Genomic DNA, 20670 nt, shown 5'->3' with positions numbered 1-20670 from the left:
GGAGAAGTTGCTGCAGAAGTTACTGTACTATTCCTTATGATAATCTGCCTTTGTAAGTACAACCAACGAACCTACAGATACCGGTATTTACAAATATTTTTCAAGTTAATATTGTTACCTAAAGTATTACCTAAACCTAAATTCGAAACAAGTTGCACCTAGCTAGCCTACTTAACCTAGAAAACGTAATTTACTGAAGACCAACTGAATTACTTGTTACAAAATTTAAATAATTATTACTACTCCCAATTTCTACCAACAAACACTAAACACCACTATATAAACAGCACTAAATGAATCAGATATACACAAAATTAAGCTATTTCAATAGGTTTTCACTACTTTATCACTACTCCTGGACGCAGTGATTTAGTTGTTAGTGACTGGAGAGAGTCAGATGTCTTGACTAACTTTCTGAATTTATATCAGTTGTAAACGTCAATGTGATCAATGTTTAGGTATTGTAGGTCTTTCCGTACTAAATTCGTCCATTTGGCATTTGTTGCTTTCCCTCCAGATACCGTACAGTGTTGAAGATTCTTGAAGTGAGTCTCTGGCTGTCCATCCTGACTACATGACCATAGAAGATTAGTCTTCTCTTCCTCATAGCTGTTGTAATGCTCTCTATTTTACTGTACAGTTCCTTGTTGTGCCTGATTCTGTAGCCATCTCCTTCTTTAATGGGACCCATAATCCTTCTGAGGATCTTTCGCTCTTTCAGTTCTAGTTTTCTGAGTTGTCCTTTCCGGGTCATGTTTAGGCATTCTGAGGCGTACAGTACAGATGGTCTTACTATGGTGTTGTAGTGTCTAAGTTTAAGATTCAAGGAGAGGGATTTAGACTTGTATATGTTCTTACAAAGATGATAAGCTCTTTCTAATTTAGTGCATCTACTCTTCATTGCAAGATCCTCATTAACATTTGGGGTTATCCACTCTCCAAGATATTTGAATGAGTTGGCCTTGTGTATTATTTTGTCCCCCAAAGAAATGAAGTTGGGTGCTTCTCTGATGTTTGTCAGAAATTCTGTTTTATTGACAGCGATCTTTAGCCCTGCTTTAGCTGCTATGCGTTCTAGGGAGGATAGCTGGAACGTAGCTTCTTCCATACTTGAAGCTAAGAGTGTGAGGTCATCTGCGAAGGCTAAGCAAGTAACTGTTAACTTGTCTTTTTTGTAGCCGATTTTTAATCCAGAGATGTCAGCTAGTGTTTTCGTCCATTCCTGAATGACCTTCTCCAGCAGACAGTTAAACAGGATAGGGGACAAACCATCTCCCTGTCTAACACCTTCCATATTTGGTTTAATTTTTGATTCTTCCATGTTATCCATATAAATATCAGCCAATATCCCTGAGTTGGGGTCCCCTATAGCCAAGCTTAATTGGTGATAGATTTGGTTATTGAATGAGAAGTAGTTGTTATTCAATACAAATCTGAGTAATTTAATACAGTTTTCTATTTCTATTGTATTTACAATGCTATGCTTGGATAAATTGGACTCAATTACTTTGGATACATATTATTGAATGGTTCATGAAATTGCCTTCAGAGAAACATGAGGTATACGTGCCATCGCAGAATCAAGCAGATAAAATAAACTGACCTGCCTATATCAAAAACTTACTCATCTGTGATTTTAGCTCCCTCTGTGGATCAGTGTTAGAATTTAATCTCTGGATCTCCAGATTATGAATTCAATCCCGGCAAAGATAGTCGGGAATTTGAAGGGTGGAAAAAGTCCATTCAGCACTCCATGTCGTATGATATTGCCATGTAAAAAATCTAAGTTAGCACACCGGGGCGAAATGCTGGCAACCAGGAATGAGTTAGCTGGAAAATTTATAATGTCCAATAATGGATCATTTATATTGGTGTTATAAATTTACTCATTCGGAACAAATATTTCAGGTTCCCTATGGGAATCAAGATCTGTATCATCTGATGGCCAGGCAGGCATCAATTTTTGGAATGAGACAGTCTCTCATAGTGCATTGGCACTGCCGGTGGTTCCAAGTTGCCTATGCACTGGCCTCCATGGTATGCACTAGCCATGCGTCTTGGTGGGTGTGCTATTTACCAACTGATGAGCCCAACTTTGTACACTGGGGTGAAACGCTGCCAACCAGGAATGAGTTAGCTGGAAAATTTATAATGTCCAATAATGGACCATTTATATAGGTAACAAACCGCTTAGTCGAGCAGCTCACCTCCTTTCTCATGAGTCTTCCCAGTCCAAACTTTGCAAAATTTTTGTAACACGACTCTTTTGTCAGAAATCGCCGAGAACAATTGAGCTGCTTTTCTTTGGATTTTTTCCAGTTCTCAAATCAAGTAATCCTGGTTAGGGTCCCATACACTGTAACCATTCTCTGATTGGGGTCTTACCAGAGACTTATATGCCCTCTACATCCTTACTACAACCCCTAATTACCCTCATAACCATATGAAGAGATCTGTAACCTTGATTTACAACCCCGTTTATGTAATTACCTCAATGAAGATCTTTCTTTAAATAAATCCCCATACAGGACTTTCATTCCATCAATACAGTAATTAAAACTGAGTGGAAGTTTCCTATTAGTAAACTCACAACCAGACTTTTAACCCCCTTTATCATCATGCTGTCCGTCTCACAAAATTGTCAAGGTCTTTCTGCAGTCGTTCACAATCTTGTAACTTGTTTATTATCCTATACAGTATAACATTATACACAAAAAAAAATCTTATCTCTGTTTCCGTCCGACTCGTTGGCCAAATGGTCAGCGCAGTGGCCTTCGGTTCAGAGGGTCCCAGGTTCCATTCCCAGCCAAGTCGGGGATTTTAACCTTCATTGGTTAATTCCAATGACTCTGGGGCTGGGTGTTGTGCTGTCCCCAACATCCCTGCAACTCGCACACCATACATAACACTTTCCTCCACCACAATAACACGTAGTTACCTACACATGGCAGATGCAACCCACCCTCATCGGAGGGTCTGTGTTACTAGGCCTGCACCCGGCTAGAAATAACCAAACAAATAATTAATCTCTGATTCCGCTTCTTTACTAATTCAAAGTTTGGGTTGAAAAGCATATATTTTATATAGTTCCTGGATGTGATATTTTCTATTATTATAGTACAGTAAGTTTTAGGAAAATAATACCAACAGTAACATTTTCTTTATTTCAGAAAGCAAGTATTACCCTAAAGGGTCTTCTGGACTGGCAGGCACCATTCAGAAATCGCACTTCTCTGTCAAGAGAGGACATAAAAGCACTCCTTCCCTCTCAAGAAATTCACCCTGGAGATGTGTGGTATATGGTAGAGCCTGAGCATATAGAACTAGATGAACTCAGGTACAGTACCAAAATTTACCAAAATGAGTTGGGTTTTTCCTCTTTTTTATTCACCTGTCTATTGCAACATGGAAGTGTAAAAGAAAGAGAAATGTATTCTGTACAGCAGTATAAACATTTACAGGGGATATTTACAAAGGGGAAGTCTACATGGAATCTGTGAAGTTGCAGTGAGGAAACAAACTTTCTGGTCAAGCTGCATCATAGATGATTGGTCCAAGGTGTAGTCAGCACAAAAGGAATAGTGGGAGAGGGAACATCACGCGTTGATGCCACATATTTGGCTGTTAATCTTGATGCAGAGAACATGTCAGAATGGTAAAATGAAACATGTTTGATACTGAAAATTAAAAGTTCCGTACTTATACAGCATTGTGAAATAACAGTAGCCTAGGAGAAGTCAGATACATCACACCACAGTTTAGGTGCAGATCTGCTTATGCACAAAACTGTGTGTGGGACCCTCGGAGTAATCTTAACTCACCTGCTTCCTTCTTGAAACTTGCTGTGAGAAAGTAAATGAAGCATATGCTATCAGACACTGCCCTCTTCTGAGTGATGTCATAAGGAACCACCCACAGATTCCTTCTACAAATTTTAAGGTTATGTTTATCTGCCCAGAGAAATATATTATGTTATATATTATATTACAAATCTAAAGAGTAACATACTGAATTACACTATGTTGACTCAGTACTACGCTATTTGCAGTCTCGTTCATACTGTAAGTTAAATCTTACTGGGTACATGTTACAGGAGCCAAAGGGCATTGAATAAGATGGCTCACATTCTGGATTTTCCACACAAAGGCTTTATAGTGCAGTATCATCACCTAGATATCCCTATATGTACAAATTTCCTCTGCATTTCCCCACTCCTTTTTGAAGCCTGTTGAGGGCTTTTCAAATTCTCCATTTGCATCAATGACCTGGAGGGAGTTGTTCTTCCGGTTGTAACCATGAGACAGCCAAGTAGTTTGGGTGCTCCAAAGTTCTGATCAAGAGCAGTCTGTGCATTTGAGAAGTCCTCAACCCAAAGACTGGTTGGAGCCTCAACAGCTCCAACATCAGCTGTCATAGATAGCCTAAGTGTTGCTGGGGAGTTGTTATAGGGAAATGAGGAGTGAGGTAGTTACCTTACCACCAGGCTCAAGTAAAGAGTTTATAATAGACATGACAGTTGGAACCGATGCATCATCCACTCAACCACATGATGTACACAGGGAGAAATGATATATATATATGAACCTACAATTCCATATTATGCTTGGTTTCAAAATTCTTGATTGATATGATTGTTATTTAGAAATAGGTAGGCTATAATATGGTATACCAATCATTTATAGACATATTTTACAAGACCCTTGTAGCTGTCAAGGGACTGGGGTCATACTAACATTGTTCATACCTCAAGTAATTTTGTTATCAAAGCCAAGGATGAGAATGAAACAGTAAAATGAAAATAACTTAAAATACAGTGCATTGTGTACTCTGACTAGAGATGTATCTGGGCATCAGCAGCCATCTAAACATTTAATTTTCATCGTATTAAGTCGTGTTCAGTACATACAGTAAACTAAATGCTGAAAAGATTTTAAATACAGAACGAAAGTGACTAATTGGACACCATTGAGATCCAAACCCACAACCTAAGTCTAGGTTTAGGTAAGGCTCCTGAAAGCAGCAAACTAAACTATCACAATGCCACTCTATTTGATACTAAATTAACAATGGAAAAACTTACACCTAAACTAGACGCATTACCGGGCGAGTTGACCGTGTGGTTAGGAGCGTGCGGCTGTGAGCTATCATCTGGGAGATAGTGGGTTCGAATCCCACTGCCGGCAGCCCTGAAGATGGTTTTCTGAGGTTTCCCATTTTCATACCAGGCAAATGCTGGGGCTGTACCTTAAGGCCACAGCCACTTCCTTCCAAATCCTAGGCCTTTCCTATCCCATCATCACCATAAGACCTATCTGTGTTGGTGCGACGTAAAGCCACTAGCAAAAAAAAAAAAAAAAAAAAAAATTGACAGATTAGCATCAACTTCACTACAACAACCACAACTACACCTTTACATCGAATACCTACAAGCTTCCTAACTGATTTTGACAAACTTGTCAAAAGCACCTTCAAAGATGTTCAACATCCAATAGATATACCAGACAACATGATATACTCCAATAAAAAGTATAAAGGACTCAGCCTTTCAAGTGCAGTTGGGAGGCTTATCTACAGCACATAAATGCATGCCAAGTTCTCCATCAACCCAACAATATACACATTTACCATACCAGACACCTTCATACAGAAGCAGAGAAGTGTTTCGAAAAACTTGGCCTATTCCTGAGTACTGAATGTGAATCAGTCAATGTCACACTCCTACAACAACAACTCCGTGAGAAAGAATTCGATGCCTGGTGTGCCTTACCACAAAACGGTATGTATGTTGGGTATTCAGCCCGAAGGCTGGTTTGATCTTCCACAGTTCCGTCAACAGCTGTCATTGATAGCCTAGGCGTCACTGAAGAGGTATACTAGGGAAATGAGGTGTGAGGTAGTTTCCTGTTGCTTTCCTCCCACAAAACGGTAAGGGTGTTATACTATACGACAAATACACACTAGCCAATCAGCTGGTAAGAAAACCTGAAGGTCTCTTCGGCTCCTTGGCTAAATGGTTAGCGTGCTAGCCTTTGGCCACAGGAGTCCCAGGTTCGATTCCCGGTGGGGTCGGGAATTTTAACCATAATTGGTTAAATTCGCTGATACGGGGGCTGGGTGTATGTGTCGTCTTCAGCATCATTTCATCCTCATCATGACGCGCCAGTCGTCAATGGGAGTCCTTGGACACTTCTGGCACTAAAAGCCATACGCCATTTCATTTTCTTGAAGGTCTAACCAGCAGCGGCTGGAAAAATGCCATAAAACTGACAGTAAATGTAGTTCCAGTTCGTGCATTACCTGGCAGGTCTCAAGATATAACCACGGTTGGCGTTGTCACAGTGAGATTGAAACACTTGGTCATGTCTTGGGTTCCTGTCCATTTAATGACACACTATGGAACTCATGACATCATCGCATAAGATCCATGTTTGCTGAAGCCCTACGGGGAAAGCATTTTACAGTCTATAGAGGAGATACATGGAGTGTGTCAGGCTGCGTCAAGCTGGTGGATTGACATGATAGCTGTACCACCAAGTTAAAGTAATGGGTTCATAATAAAACCCACAATTAGAACCGAGGCATCGTCTACTCAACCACATGATGAACACTCCATATTATGCTGAGAAATATCATCTGGACTCCATATGGGTATTAGGATTGATGATAGGAGCAAGTGGCACAATTACTCACATATTTCATAACTTTTATAAGAACTTTAATTTGCATAACCAGTTTATTAAGGACCATGGGTTAGCAGCCCTGAAAGGCTCATTAACAATAGTAAGAAATCATTTATAATCTTAGCTGTATCTTTTGTCCTATGAGTTCCTCATGGGTTCCAAAATTATTGATTGATATGATTTTTATTGAGTAATAGGTAGGCTATAATATGATATACCAATCATTTATAGATATATTTTACAGAACCCTTGTGGTTGTCAATCCACTTTTTATGTAAGCTTAGTCTTTTTGGCAGCCTTCAAATGGGGGAGGCAGAAATAAATGCATTTTACTCTCTGTTGATGAGCTCAGCAGCAACTTTGCGACAGTAGGTTGAGGCAGGGATGCCTCAGGATTCTATAATTTCTCCTCTTCTCTTTTCCCTTTATATAAACAATACTTCATAAAATGATATAGATGTTGATTCCCTTAGGGAATCTGAAATATTTGTTCCTAGCACATGGGGGCAAAACGCTGGCAACCAGGAATGAGTTAGCTGGAAAGTTTATAATATCCAATAACGGACCATTTATATTGGTATTACTTCATAAAATATTGAAAACAGTAAATATCATCTACGCACAGGTGATTTGCAGGTTTCTGCTCTTATGAAAGTAACTGGTATTCACAAAGCTATATGTAAAATTAATCAAGACCTAGCACATGTAAAAATGTGTACTAGACTACACAGACTCAGAATGAACCCCATGAAATCTCAAGTTATGATGACAGGTTATCCCTTTTGAAAACAAAGTTACAGCTTTAGGATTAATACTGGACAAAAACCTTGACTGGGCAGAATACGTAACCACTATATGCCAACGAGTATCTTTCTCCCTTCACTCGCTTAAAAGAATGTAAGATTTACTTCCTTACAAGACCAAAAAAAAAAGCTGTTGCTTCAACAGCTAATAATTTCTCTGTTTGACTACTGTGACATGTACGGCAGACTAAATGGCACTTCAGGGAGCTCAGAATGCTTGCGTCTGCTTTATAATGACCATTCCAAAATTTAATCGTATAACTCTAGCATTCCATGAGCTAAATTGATTTAAACTAAACCAGTTTTGTAGTTATCATTTGTTGCTTCTACTCCATAAAATTTGTAAATACAATATGATTATTTTCCTTGTTTTGTTGTTTCATTCTGTGTGTCATTTAAGTTTTACTACATTTGTTTTCATTGATACATAAGGACAATTTTCTTTATTTTGGGTTATTTTATATACATTTCTTCTTTCTTTCCTTTAATGTGTTTTTATAACTAAGTGTATAGTCTAGTATTAGTGAATGAGTGAAATATATTGTTGAACTGTATGTACATTATCAGACATGATTTGGCAATGTAGCAGGCTTCATAGCCTGAATCACACCATGTAAATAAAGGAATAAGAATCAGTGGTGGTGGTGGTGTTCATGAAAATAACATATTTACTTATTTTAGAACCTTTCTAACAGAAGAAATATAACCTGTCACCATAGCTCAGTTGATAGAGCATCATATGGAAAATTGGAAAGTTGAGAATTTAGATCCCACTGGTGTCCGGTTGGCCATTACTGTTCTGTATTGAACATCCCTTCTGCATAACTCTAAGTGAAGAACACAACTTAATAAGCTGAAAGTTTATTTCAAGTATGATGCGACCATGGAGGGGGGACTTAAGTCTACCTACAAAACAGAACTGGGCCAGTTCACTATGCGATTAAGGCCACGCAGCTGTGAGCTTGCATCCGGGAGATAGTGGGTTCGAGCCCCACTGTCGGCAGCCTTGAAGATGATTTTCTGTGGTTTCCCATTTTCACACCAGGCAAATGCTGGGGCTGTACCTTAATTAAAGCCACAGCCACTTCCTTCCCACTAGTAGGCCTTTCCTATCCCATAGTCACCATAAGACGTACCTGTGTCGTCAGTACGATTTAAAGCAAATTGTAAAATTGTACAGAACAGAAATCTGAGCACAGATGACAGAAGGAAAATATTAAATACATATTCAGGAAGAGGAAGTAGGGGAATCAGTTATTCATTATTTGGAGCAAGAACAGACTACTATGCTGCTGTGGTGATTTAATGTACCTCAGTGCTGTCCAAATGATCTTGGGTTCAGTCCTGGCCCTATCTGGATTTTATATATGTATGGCATCTGGGACAAGCTTTACTTTCCAAGGACAAATGGACAGCTCTCTGATATGTAAGGTAGTGAACTTTTCTATGAAACCAACACCAACATCCATAAAACGGTCACAATGACCATTTGACACTCAGTATTTCCATAAGGATGCCAGTTGTCAATCAGTCAAGGCTTGAATGGGCTATAGTCAAGGAATCCTTAAGGTTTAATGTTTTTACAGTACATAATGGAACGTGTGTCTATAGACATCAGTGATAGATAGGAGGATATAAACATTCAAAAATGATAAAGATGTAAGATATAGAACAAGGAGAACTGACAATGCATGAAAGATTTGGAGTTGGGTCTCATCATCTTTTTGTACATAACTTTATCTGACACTTGCTTGTTTCTTTCCATTATTACCTACTGTGTATTGACCCATTGGATTGCTTTTCTCCTTATGTGTTTGACTTGTGTTTTTCATATTTTATCACCTGTATTTATCTTTAAATTTTTGCCTCCCTTATTCCTGTGTTTATCCAGCTTTCTTCTTATTAAGACTGAAGAACTGTCAAGAGCCCCTCTGTAAGTGTGAATCACCTGTCATCCTGTTAAAACTAGGTGGCAGAAACTATATTATCAGGAGCTGAGTGGAACGCAGATGAAGAATACACCCACGGTATCCCCTGCCTGTTGTAAGAGTCGACTAAAAGGGGCAACCAAGAGATGAGATTAGAACTATGAAAATACCTGTGATTAGCACCATTACGTGTGGAACACCATGGGTCGACGTTACTTGCAACTAGTACCACCTTGTGAGGAAAGCTATGAGTGTACGTTACATAGGAGCAGTACCATTATGCGAGAAACACTACGGATCTGGGCGTTGTTTGTGATAATGGTCATAGTGTGCATTCTACCAGTCGGTTCCACTGTATTCAAAATGCGCCTGCATTACCTATGAATAATACCACTTTATGAGAAACACCATTGGTCTACGTTGCCTGTGATTAGTGCCACTAAGTGAGAAGCACCACGGGTTTGGCTGGTGCCCATGATTAGTACCACTATTTGAGTAAAACCATGGGTCTGCATTGCCTGAGAGTAGTAGTACCACTATGTCAGGAACACCATGGGTTTGTGTTGTCTGTGGGTGTTGCTATAATGTGTGATACACCATGGGTCTACATTGCCTATGATTAGTACCACTATGTAAGCAACACCATGAGTATACATGGCTTGTGATTAGTTCCACTAAGTGAGGAACACCACAGAAATACTGGCACCCGTGATTAGTCCCATTATGAGGAGCTGGTGACCTGGATTTTGGGCCCCTTTAGATAATGAGTATCATCCGAGTAATTAAGGGATTGTGAATTGGATGCACTGTGTTTTGTTTCACTATCATTTTCTCATCGTCATTCGTTTTAGATTCTAGTCAGTGGACACATTTTGAAGTTATAATTTTCGTTTAGTTCACCTCGAACCATTAGGGGCTGATGACCTAGCTGTTAGGCCCATTTAAACAACAATCGCCATTGTCATTGTCATCATCAACATCATCAGGAGCTGAGAGGAATTGGGATTGATGAGGAGAGATCCTATCTATTTGAAGACAGTTGTTCCTAAAGAAGAAGAGATTGTCCTCGCCCTTGTACGTTTTCATGTTTTTCCTTGTCTCTTTTTCTGATGCTGACCTTTCCTTGTAATTAACCCATTAAACAATCACCACTGATCTGCATTTAGAACTATCAAGCAGGTGACTGATTCATTACAGTTGTTTACCTAGTCTTTTCCTAAATTATTTTAAAGAAATTGGAAATTTATCAAACATCTCCCTCTATAAATTATTCCATTCCCTAATTCCTCTTCCTATAAACAAATATTTGTCCCAGTTTATTCTCTTAAATTGCAATACTCTTTTCATATTATGATTTTTCCTACTTTAAAAAACTCTATTCAGGCTTATTTGTCTACTAAAGTCATTCCACTGCCATCTCTGGCTCCATGGCTAAATGGTTAGTGTGCTGGTCTTTGGTCACAGGGGTCCCGGGTTCGATTCCCGGCAGGGTCAGAAATAATAACCACCATTGGTTCATTTAGCTGGCACGGGAGCTGGGGGCAGTGTATGTGTCGTCTTCAAAATTTCATCCTCATCATGACGCGCTGGTTGCCTATGGGCGTCAAATCAAAAACCTGCATCTGGTGAGCCGAACATACTGTTTAGTCATTCAGCTAGTCTACTTACTCTCAAGTCTTCTCAGCCCACTACTCTTTTGTCAGAAATTACCCAGTGCAAATTGTTCCTTTTCTCTTGATCTTTTCCAATTCTCAGATCAAGTAATCCTGGTGAGGGCCCCATACACTGTCACCATATTCTAATTGGGGTCTTAAGTGTTCCTATCATTTTATACATGATGAGAGTAACCCATAAATTATGTGTATCACACCTAATTAGGGTTGCCTCCTCTCTCCAATTACAATATATGGGAACTCCCATATTCTTTTGAATTTCTCAGTCATAACTAGTCTCTTGTTGTTATTTAATCCAGGAGGTTGCATCTTCTGTATTTCAGAAAATGACACCAGCCTGACAATTAAACCTGTCATGAATTTAAAAAAATCTAATTTCTAGGAGATCACTGTGCCGTTGATACCGTGATGTAATATCGATAGCATGACAACAATACCACTTCTACTTAACACTCCAGTGTCATTCTGCTTCCTCATTTTGTTTGTGAATCAATTTTGGTTGTGATTTGATTTTGTTCACATGCAGCTGTTGTTGTATGTCATTTTTTGACCGGGTTGAAGTGAAGTCACACAAAATGCATAGATACAAAATTCCTCCTAAAAAGAAAGGAAAATACATATTGGAGGAATCATTGCAATATAAATCTGATGAAATATGAGTTAAAAATAAGAGTTAATTTTAACTACATTTCCATATGCCAAGAATTTGTACGGTATGTACAGAAATATAATTTTAAGTAAGATTTCTGTAGTTAGTAACTGTTACATAGTTTTTGTGGTTTGTTTTGTTTTGTTTTGTTTTGTTTGATGCAACCAGTTTTAAGAACTTTTTATTATTGATATTCATATGAGTCATTATCTCACATCATAGTTTCTCTTAATTTGACAAGAGAATGTTGGCAACTTTGCCTTGAATAGTTAATCACCAGTTGGTGATTCCCTATAAAAGAGTAGTGTTACAAAAAAGTTGCAAATTTTGGGCTGGGAAGACTTGGGAGTAAGGAGATGAGTTGTTTGACTATGTGACATGTTCCTAGCTGTCAGTGGAGAGACAGCTTGGAATGACATTAGTAGATGAATAAGCTTGAGCGGAGCTCTTGAAAGAAGGAAAGATCATAATGTGAAGATAAAGTTGGAATTCAAGAGGACAGATTGGGACAAATGGGAATTCATTTATGGGGCAAGGAGTAAAGGACTGGAATAATTTATCAAGAGAAATGTTAGATACATTTCTAAGTTCTAGGCTTGGTAAACAATTGATAGGGTCACTGGGGTGACAGCCCTAAGTGTAAATTATTGACTGATTGATTATTTTTACTTAATAACATCCTCTTCTCTTGCAGCACGAGGTATACTCCTACCATACCCAGCAAAAAGACAGCTGCTCACACACTTCACAAAGTTTTGTCTATGTTTCATCCCAATGTGTTCATACAGACCAGATTTAATCCAAGGGGAACTGTTGCCACAGTTCGAGCTCAGAATTCAGAGTTTCTTGACATTGTTTTCAGGTAAGTTCTACGATACCTCATTACTATAAAGAATCAGTATGACATGGTGAGTTGGCCGTGTGGTTAGGGGTGCGCAGCCATGAACGTGCATCTGGGAGATAGTGAGTTCTAACTCCACTATCGGCAGCCCTGAAGATGGTTTTCCATGGTTTCTCATTTTCGCACCAGGCAAATGCTGGGGCTGTACTGTAATTAAGGCCATGGCTGCTTCCTTCCCACTCCTATGCTAGCATCACCATAAGACCTACTGTGTCGGTGCAACGTAAAGCAAAAAAAGAAAAAAGGAATCAGTATGTCCATTAGCTTCAATGCAAACAGGATTATATTATGGTGGGATTTTGTAATTAAATCTGCATTTTTGTGATTCAAATTCCAAGTAAAATTGGAGTTATCATGTCTGTGATCATAACATCAACAGTCTCATAGTATCACAGGCAAGCTTGCTTATTTGTATTACCTACCAGGTTTATTTTATTGGTACTTCCCCCCCCCCCCCCTCTCTCTCTCTCTCTCTCTCTCTCTCTCTCTCTCTCTCTCTCGTGATTTGGTAAATCAATTGATGAGTATAGTTCTATTTGAAGAGTGCAGTAATACTGTGCCTAGTACACTAGATGTGTTCCTTCAAATGGAGTGTGAAGTGAAGAAGCTTTGTGAGGTCTTTTTAACCTTATTTCATTAGGAACAGAAATTTCCCATTCAGTAGAATAATAAGCAAGAAAATTCATACAAATTTAAATGCACCTGCTATTTACATTTTTTAACAAACTTAACTGTTCATAGCAAAAAACAATTATTATTATTTAAAAGTAAGTCAGTTGTCCTCTGCTTTTTCTGGGGCTTTCCTCCTCCTTTGACAAGAGAGGGCAGTCACAATCAGAATATTTTCAATTAAGAGCTATATTCCAAATCACTTGAAGGAGAGCATTTAGAACTTCTGAGATTTTGTTCAAATTTTCTGACAGAATTCTTCAGGTCAGTATTTTCTGAACAGGATAGTCATCATCAAAACTGATATCTTCCTCTTGAATCATGGCTTGCTACATCTCTACAGACAAAGTTACACAATGTGATTCCAGCAGAATCGAGCGAGTTGGCCATGTGGTTAGGGGCTCAGAGCTGTGAGCTTGCATTTGGGAGATAGTGGATTCGAACCCCACTGTCTGCAGCCCTGAACTTTGTTTTTCGTAGTTCCCATTTTCACACCAGGCTAATGCTGGGGCTGTATCTTAATTAAGGCCACTGCTCCTTCTTTCACATTCATAACCCTTTCCTATCCCATAGTTGCCATAACACCTATCTGTGTCGGTGCGACTTAAAGCAACTTTTAAAAAAGAAAAATCCCAGCAGATCTTCTCTATCTTGACACCATCCTCTTTCAAATCAACTTTGTTCGCTATGAATTCAATTTCTTCCATAACTTGGGTTCTTCAGTTATACTGAAATTAAGGTCTCTTTAAATATTGCAGGTATATAACAACCAATTACTAGAGATAGTGCATAATTCTGGCTTCATGGCTGAATGGTCAGAAACTTCACCTTCGGTCCTTGGGGTTCTGGGTTCGGCTTTTGGGTCGAGGAATTTTAGTCTTAAATAGTTAAATCCCTTGGCTCAAGGACAGTGTGTTTGTTCTGTCCCCAACATTCCTGCAATTCACACACCATATACAACACTATCCTCCACCATTGGCAGTTTCCCATACACGGCAGATGATATTGCTTGTTGGAGGGTCAGCCTTGCAAGGAATGCACCAAGCAGAAATAGTCACACAAAGTGATAATTATTGTACATCATTCAGCATTTTTTTGTCAGATTCCATGGCTGAGTGGACAGCGTTGAAGCCTTCGGTTCAGAGGGTCCCGGGTTAGATTCCCAACTGGGTCGGGGTTTTAATCACATCTGATTAATTCTTCTGATTTGGGGACTAGGTGTTCATAATTGTCCCACCACCCTTGTCTTTATATTCACATAACATGACACAGAAATATGCAATAATGATTATATCCCTCCACATAGGGTTGGCATCAGGAAGGGCATCCAGCTGTAAAGCAGGCCCAAATCCACATGTGCAACACATTTCTCACCCACAACCTTCATTATGTTTTTTGGCACATTTTTAGCTTGTATTATGTAAATTAGTTCAACCCCTCCCCTTTTCTCACTGAAGATGGCTCAAACGAGCCAAAACATGTTTGAATTTGATAACTCCATCTAATGATGGAATTATATGATGTATTGAATTAAGAGGATACACTTAATTTTACTTTTGTAAAGTGAAAAATATAAAATTAGTTTAGATGAAAGCAATTCAGGCTAAACAATTGCCTAGGTAACATATTTATTTAAGTTTCCAGGCCACAGGTTCTAGTATGCTAGACAAGACATGTGACATGTTGCCACATTAATAACCACTGTAGTCACCATGATTTTGAATGCAAGCATACAAACGTGAATGCACAGTGTCATACAAGTGCCGTATGTCATTTTGTGGAATGGAGTTCCATGCCTGTTGCACTTGGTCAGTCAAATCAGCAACAGTTAACTGCTGTTATTGGATGACACTGGATTTGTCTTTCCATAATGTCCCATACATGCTCAATGGGTGAAAAGTCTGGTGATCTTGCAGGTCAAGGTAACTGGTCGGCATTCTGTATAGCATGTTGGGTGACATCAGTGGTACGAGGACGAGCGTTACCCTGTTGGAAAACATCCCCTTGATACGAATGGATGACGGTATAACTGGTTCTTCAATCACCAGTCTGATGTACAGATCCGCTGCCAGGGTTCTTTGGTTAATGACAAGAGTTAAAGGAAATTGCTCCCCAGACCATAACTCCTGGAATTGGTCCAGTGCATTGACTCCACAGATAGCTTGGTTTCAAGGACTCACCTGACCACCTCCTTACCAACCTATGGCCATCACTGGCACCTAGATAGAAACGGCTCTCATCTGAGAACATAACAGATCTCTACTCCACCCTACAATGAGCTCTAGCTCGGTGGTGGTAATTATTGTTTTAAGAGGAAGTACAACTGGGCAACCATCCTCTATATAACACTAATCAGAGAGAAAAAATGGAAGGTATCAGCCAAAGAAATACAAGGGCCACAAAGGGCGTGAAAATGAAAGCCTCCCTAGGCCTCGGAAACCTAATACCGTCAGGGTCGGAAAAGAACAAGAGTTGACCAAGAGAGGTCGGATAGGATAGATGAAAGTTAGGAGCCTGGCACAAGTAAGTGGAGGCAATGCCAGGACTCAGCTAGGGGCCCTGTGGTCGCCAACCCATGTTCCAAAGTTCAGAACCCCTGGGGCCCCTTTTAGTCGCCTCTTACAATGGGCAGGGTGAAAATGGAATGACTCCCTAGGTCTCCATATGTAACATCATTGGGGTTGAAACAAGAGTGACCACATTAAATTATTCATTTTTTATATAGTTTGAGTAGGCTTATTGATATAACTTGAATGTAAAAGTTTTCTCCCATACATTTTTTAATGTTTTTCATAAGACTAGTATAATTAAATTACTTTAGATATGTACTCCCTGGTTAACATTTTGTATGGCTAAAACTTTCATATCATACGAAAAAAAAAAATCAGGTATGTACTATGTTTCACTGTTGTATAATAATGTATTAAATTCAGGGAAAAGACCCAGTTCAATGCCAGGGTCCACATTAAAATATGGCAGTGTTGAAAGTGTTAAGCAGCTACATAATTGACCATTCATATCCATATGTTGATTTTCTTGTTTCAACTCGTTCCTTTTCCTGCTTGTCAATGTTTATAAATGGAAATTTAATTCTAGGTGCCATGCAGAGTTTCAGTTAAACCGCTCCCCACTGCTGCCCTTCTGGTTCACTCCTGCTCAGTTCATGGGGCGGCTCATCGTAGCAAGAAATGCATCAACTGTTGTACATTTCAACATGTCGGTGCCGTCAGACAGGAAGCTTAATGTAGGCGAGTATTAACTAAATAATCTTATTGAGGATATAAGGAATATTAAAGCAATGAAAAATGAGCTGATTTATTAACTTGTTTTTTGCAGTAGAATTTAGATATAATATTGTTTCGAGTTTATGCCACCTGAAAGCAAGGAAACTTAACATTTCAAAGACTTTGCTTCACTTCCCCAGAAGTGAACCACAGCTGATATATTCTGTTTACTCTCCTGGAGTAAATAGATCACTTGCAGCAAATAATCAGCTTAATTTTTTAACGATGAAAACATTTCTTAGCCGACAAAGTAGGGGTCCCCATACTATGAAAAAATGTAAAATCAAGCAATTTACTCAATTATGTTGAAAGTTGAAGTGCTAAAGGGCCCAGAAAGGTTTCAAATTTTGAGTCTTGGATACCTCCATCAAACTGAAACAAATTTCAAAAATCACTTCTGGCCTAAATGCAGTTTCGGAAAAACAGCCTACAATCACTTGTTTCTTTACTCGTTTTTTTTAAATTCAGATCCTAGCCAAATTAACTTCCTTACATAATTATTTCTGTAATGTGTTCCTTGGTTCAATATCCTCACACATTTTTTGGAAAACGTCCACACTGAATATAGTTATAAGGGCTTAAGTGAAACAATGTATTGACTCATATCAGCGCTCATAGTGGTAGAAAAAAGGCAAACCGCTAATCTAATCAACCGGATAACAATGATTAAGAAACAGATTGTAATTTTAAGGAATAAATAAAGAATATATTGAAAATAAAAAAACCGAGCTTGATAGCTGCAGTCACCTAATTGTGGCCAGTATATCCAGTATTCAGGAGATAGTGGGTTCGAACCCCACTGTCGGCAGCCCTGAAAATGGTTTTCCGTGGTTTCCCGTTTGCACACCAAGCAAATGCTGGGGCTCTACCTTAATTAAGGCCTTGGCCACTTCCTTCCCACTCCTAGCTCCTTCCTGTCCTATATCACCATAAGACCTATCTGTATCGGTGCGTCATAAAGCACATTGTAATGATGTTCGCGTAGCAGTACAAAGCCAACAAATAAAAATGTTCCTTCTTCTTGAGGATTAACATCATTCAACGTACTTTGCTTTTAGAATATGGAAGCCGTTACTGACCAATCTAAATTAGTCATCATTGATCTGCATTTAGGACTGTCACCCAGACTTAAAGCAACTTGCAAAAAAAAACCTACAAAGCCTGTTGCACTCCCCTGAGGCACCTGAGGCAATGATTAATGACTGACAGATGAAAGGGTTTGTAGAGTGTTGCTGGAATGAAAGATGACGGGGAAAACCAGAGTACCTGGAGAAAAACCTGTCATGCCTCCGCTTTGTCCAGCACAAATCTCACATGGAGTGACTGGGATATGAATCACAGAACTCAGCAGTGAGAGGCCAGCGTACTGCCGCCTGAGCCACGGAGGCTTATAAAGAATATATTCGCATACTTTATTATATTTTATTTACCTAAAAATCGTAGCTCATATCCCTAGGATATTTTCAACATTGAGTTGCTTTCCTGAAGGTCTAGAACTGTGGATTTTTTTCTATACTAATATCGGAATGTTACCAGATTCAGAAATTAAGTAACAGAATGTTCAAAGATTGCAAAGGAGGTGAGAAAAGGCTGCCTGCTCTCAACAGGATTGTTCAATACCTTTGCTGATTTGATCCTGATTCAGTCAATAAAGAAAACCAATATGGGTGCGAATGTTGGAGGAAGAATCATTTAGAATAATTAAAGTTGCTGATGATCTGGCCTTGCTGACCAGTTCAAACAAAAATTAAATTAAAAAGTAAAAACAAAAAATTATAATAATTTATTTATTTTAATTTTTTTAGCCAACATAGGACTAGTTAGTCACATTTTTGGAGGTTTTACTTCTTTTTGTCAGCCCAATACTGTTTCATCTTTTCTGAACGCAATTTTCTTTCTGAATAATAATAATAATAATAATAATAATAATAATAATAATAATAATAATAATAATAATAATAATAATAATAATAATAATAATAATAATGAATATTGAATTTTCACGACCGCATTGTAATCGAAACCGACTTTCAACCTATTAGGTCGTGTTACGTACATTTAGTACGTGTTGAAGAGATGTTAAGTACAGAACAAAAATGGCCAACAATTGTTATTTTATTTACCAGTGGGGATTTGTAAACATGATCTCAGTTTTTTCAAAGGATATTGTAAGAAACTATTTCTTGAGCTATTTCATGTAGAGATTTAATTTGGTGTCGAGTTTCCTGAATATTTTTGGACAATAGAGCATCCTAAACAGTTTAAACTTAAATTTTGTTTGGAGCTTCCAAATTTTCTTTTCTTTGGGTTGACCTTGTACCATTTCCTTATTATAGATACTAATGCACAATTAAATAGTAATGGTGATAAACAGTCTCCTTGTCTTAAACCTATTTTAATCAAAAATGGTTCAGTAACCTCTCCTCTAAACTTTACTTTTGATATGGTGTTATTTAAAGTAAGTTCTATCAGTTTAATTTAGGATGGAGTGAAAAATTCCATAAAATTTTTAACAATGAAGGCCTATGTATGCAATCATATGTCTTCTTAAAGGCAACAAATGTTATTACTATAGGCTTGTTTTGTTTTCTGTAGTATGCCATTATTAATTTTAGAGTGATGATCTGTTCAGCACAACTTCTTCAGGCCTCCTTGGTATTCTCTTAACTCTTTTCCTAGTTGATCTTTAATCCTTCCATGTAAGATCTTGGAAAAAACCTTCTATGTGCAGTCCAAGATAGACAATCCTCTTTAATTATCCACATTACTCTTATCTCCGTTTTTTAATGAAGAGGGTGTATTAAGGCTGTTGTCCAATGTTCTGGAAACTGTTCAGTGATCCAAACTTTTATTAAAGCCATGTCTAAGGTAATACAAATACTCTAATTAAAACCAAATTTAATAACACAGACCCTCTTGAATATTTCTACATCTCTACAAAAACCTGGTCTTCTCTGCGTGCCTTATATTTTTTACATTCTTTTAGTGCTTTTTCTAATTCTTGAAATGTTGGAGGGTCTGTGTTATTAAATTTGGTTTTAATTAGAGTATTTGTATTAATTTGTAATAGTTTCTTAGGTTCTTCACAGTTCAAAAGTTTACTGAATGCTTTTGCCATAATCTCAGCATTTTCACTACTGCTATGTGCCATTTTTCCATTTTCACAACATTAATGTAGGGGGAGCATATTTCTGTAGTTGTCTTCCAAAAATTTTATAATAGTCTCTAGAATTGGTGTTATGATAATTAACTTCAATGGAGTTTATTATATGCTTATGAAATTATCTCTAAATTTTTCTAATATTTTGCAAGAATTTCTTCCTGGTATTTTTTAGGTTGATAACATTTTCTTCTGATTTATGGGCTTGGAACTTTAACCACGCCTGATGTCTCTCTTTATGAATTTCATCACATTTTGTCGTCCACCAGGCATGTTTTTTATGAGGGTTCAATTTTCAGTTTGTTTTTTGAGAACTGGGATCAGTTCTTCAAGGTCATCTGGTTTTATTGTTTGCATGACTTCCTTATTATTTGTCATTTTAATTTACTGGTGTGCATCATAATTCCTCTTTACTTTATTAATTTTGATATTCTTCTTTAGTGGTGTGAATTTAAGTTTAATTTTGACAATGTAGTGATCAGAACCAGTATCTGTTCCTCTTAATACTTTTACATTATAAATTTCCTTATGGAAAAATTTATCCATACAAACATGGTCTAGCTGTCATTCCCCTTTCCTCCAATCAGGATGCTTCTAAGTTTTAAGCTTGTTCGGTTTCCTTTTGAAATATGTTGATTTAGATGTAAGGTTATGCTCTCTGCAAAGTTCAACAAGTCATCGGCCATTCTTGTTTGTAAATTTATGTGGAGTCCTTTTACCAATTATATCTCTATACTCTTTTTCCCTTCCTAATTGGGCATTAAAGTCTCTTAATAAAATTTTAACATTACTTTTATTTACTTTGTTTATTATATGTTCAAGGAGATCCCAAAATGTATCCACTTCTTTTCTTTGTTCGTGTTAGAACATTTTTTTTCATTAGTAGGGGCATGGGCATTTATTATTGTATAAATTTTGTTTGT

General features: G+C 38.0%; 1 protein-coding gene across 3 annotated transcripts in view; it reads left to right on the top strand.

Moving 5' to 3' along the window:
* LOC136876494 (selenoprotein N) overlaps window positions 1-20670 on the top strand; it is a 155935-nt gene that overhangs the window by 99759 nt on the left and 35506 nt on the right. For all 3 annotated transcript variants that reach the window (XM_067150496.2, XM_067150495.2, XM_067150497.2), the window contains exons 3-5: window positions 3171-3337; window positions 12428-12595; window positions 16400-16551. In XM_067150496.2, the coding sequence (XP_067006597.2) occupies window positions 3171-3337; window positions 12428-12595; window positions 16400-16551 (487 nt within the window). The remainder of the gene's footprint in view (window positions 1-3170; window positions 3338-12427; window positions 12596-16399; window positions 16552-20670) is intronic.

Source organism: Anabrus simplex, chromosome 6 (genome assembly GCF_040414725.1).
Source record: "Anabrus simplex isolate iqAnaSimp1 chromosome 6, ASM4041472v1, whole genome shotgun sequence".
NCBI classification, from domain to species: domain Eukaryota; kingdom Metazoa; phylum Arthropoda; class Insecta; order Orthoptera; family Tettigoniidae; genus Anabrus; species Anabrus simplex.
Note: the sequence above shows the minus strand (reverse complement) of the source record. Positions and strands in the feature narration are given on the sequence as shown.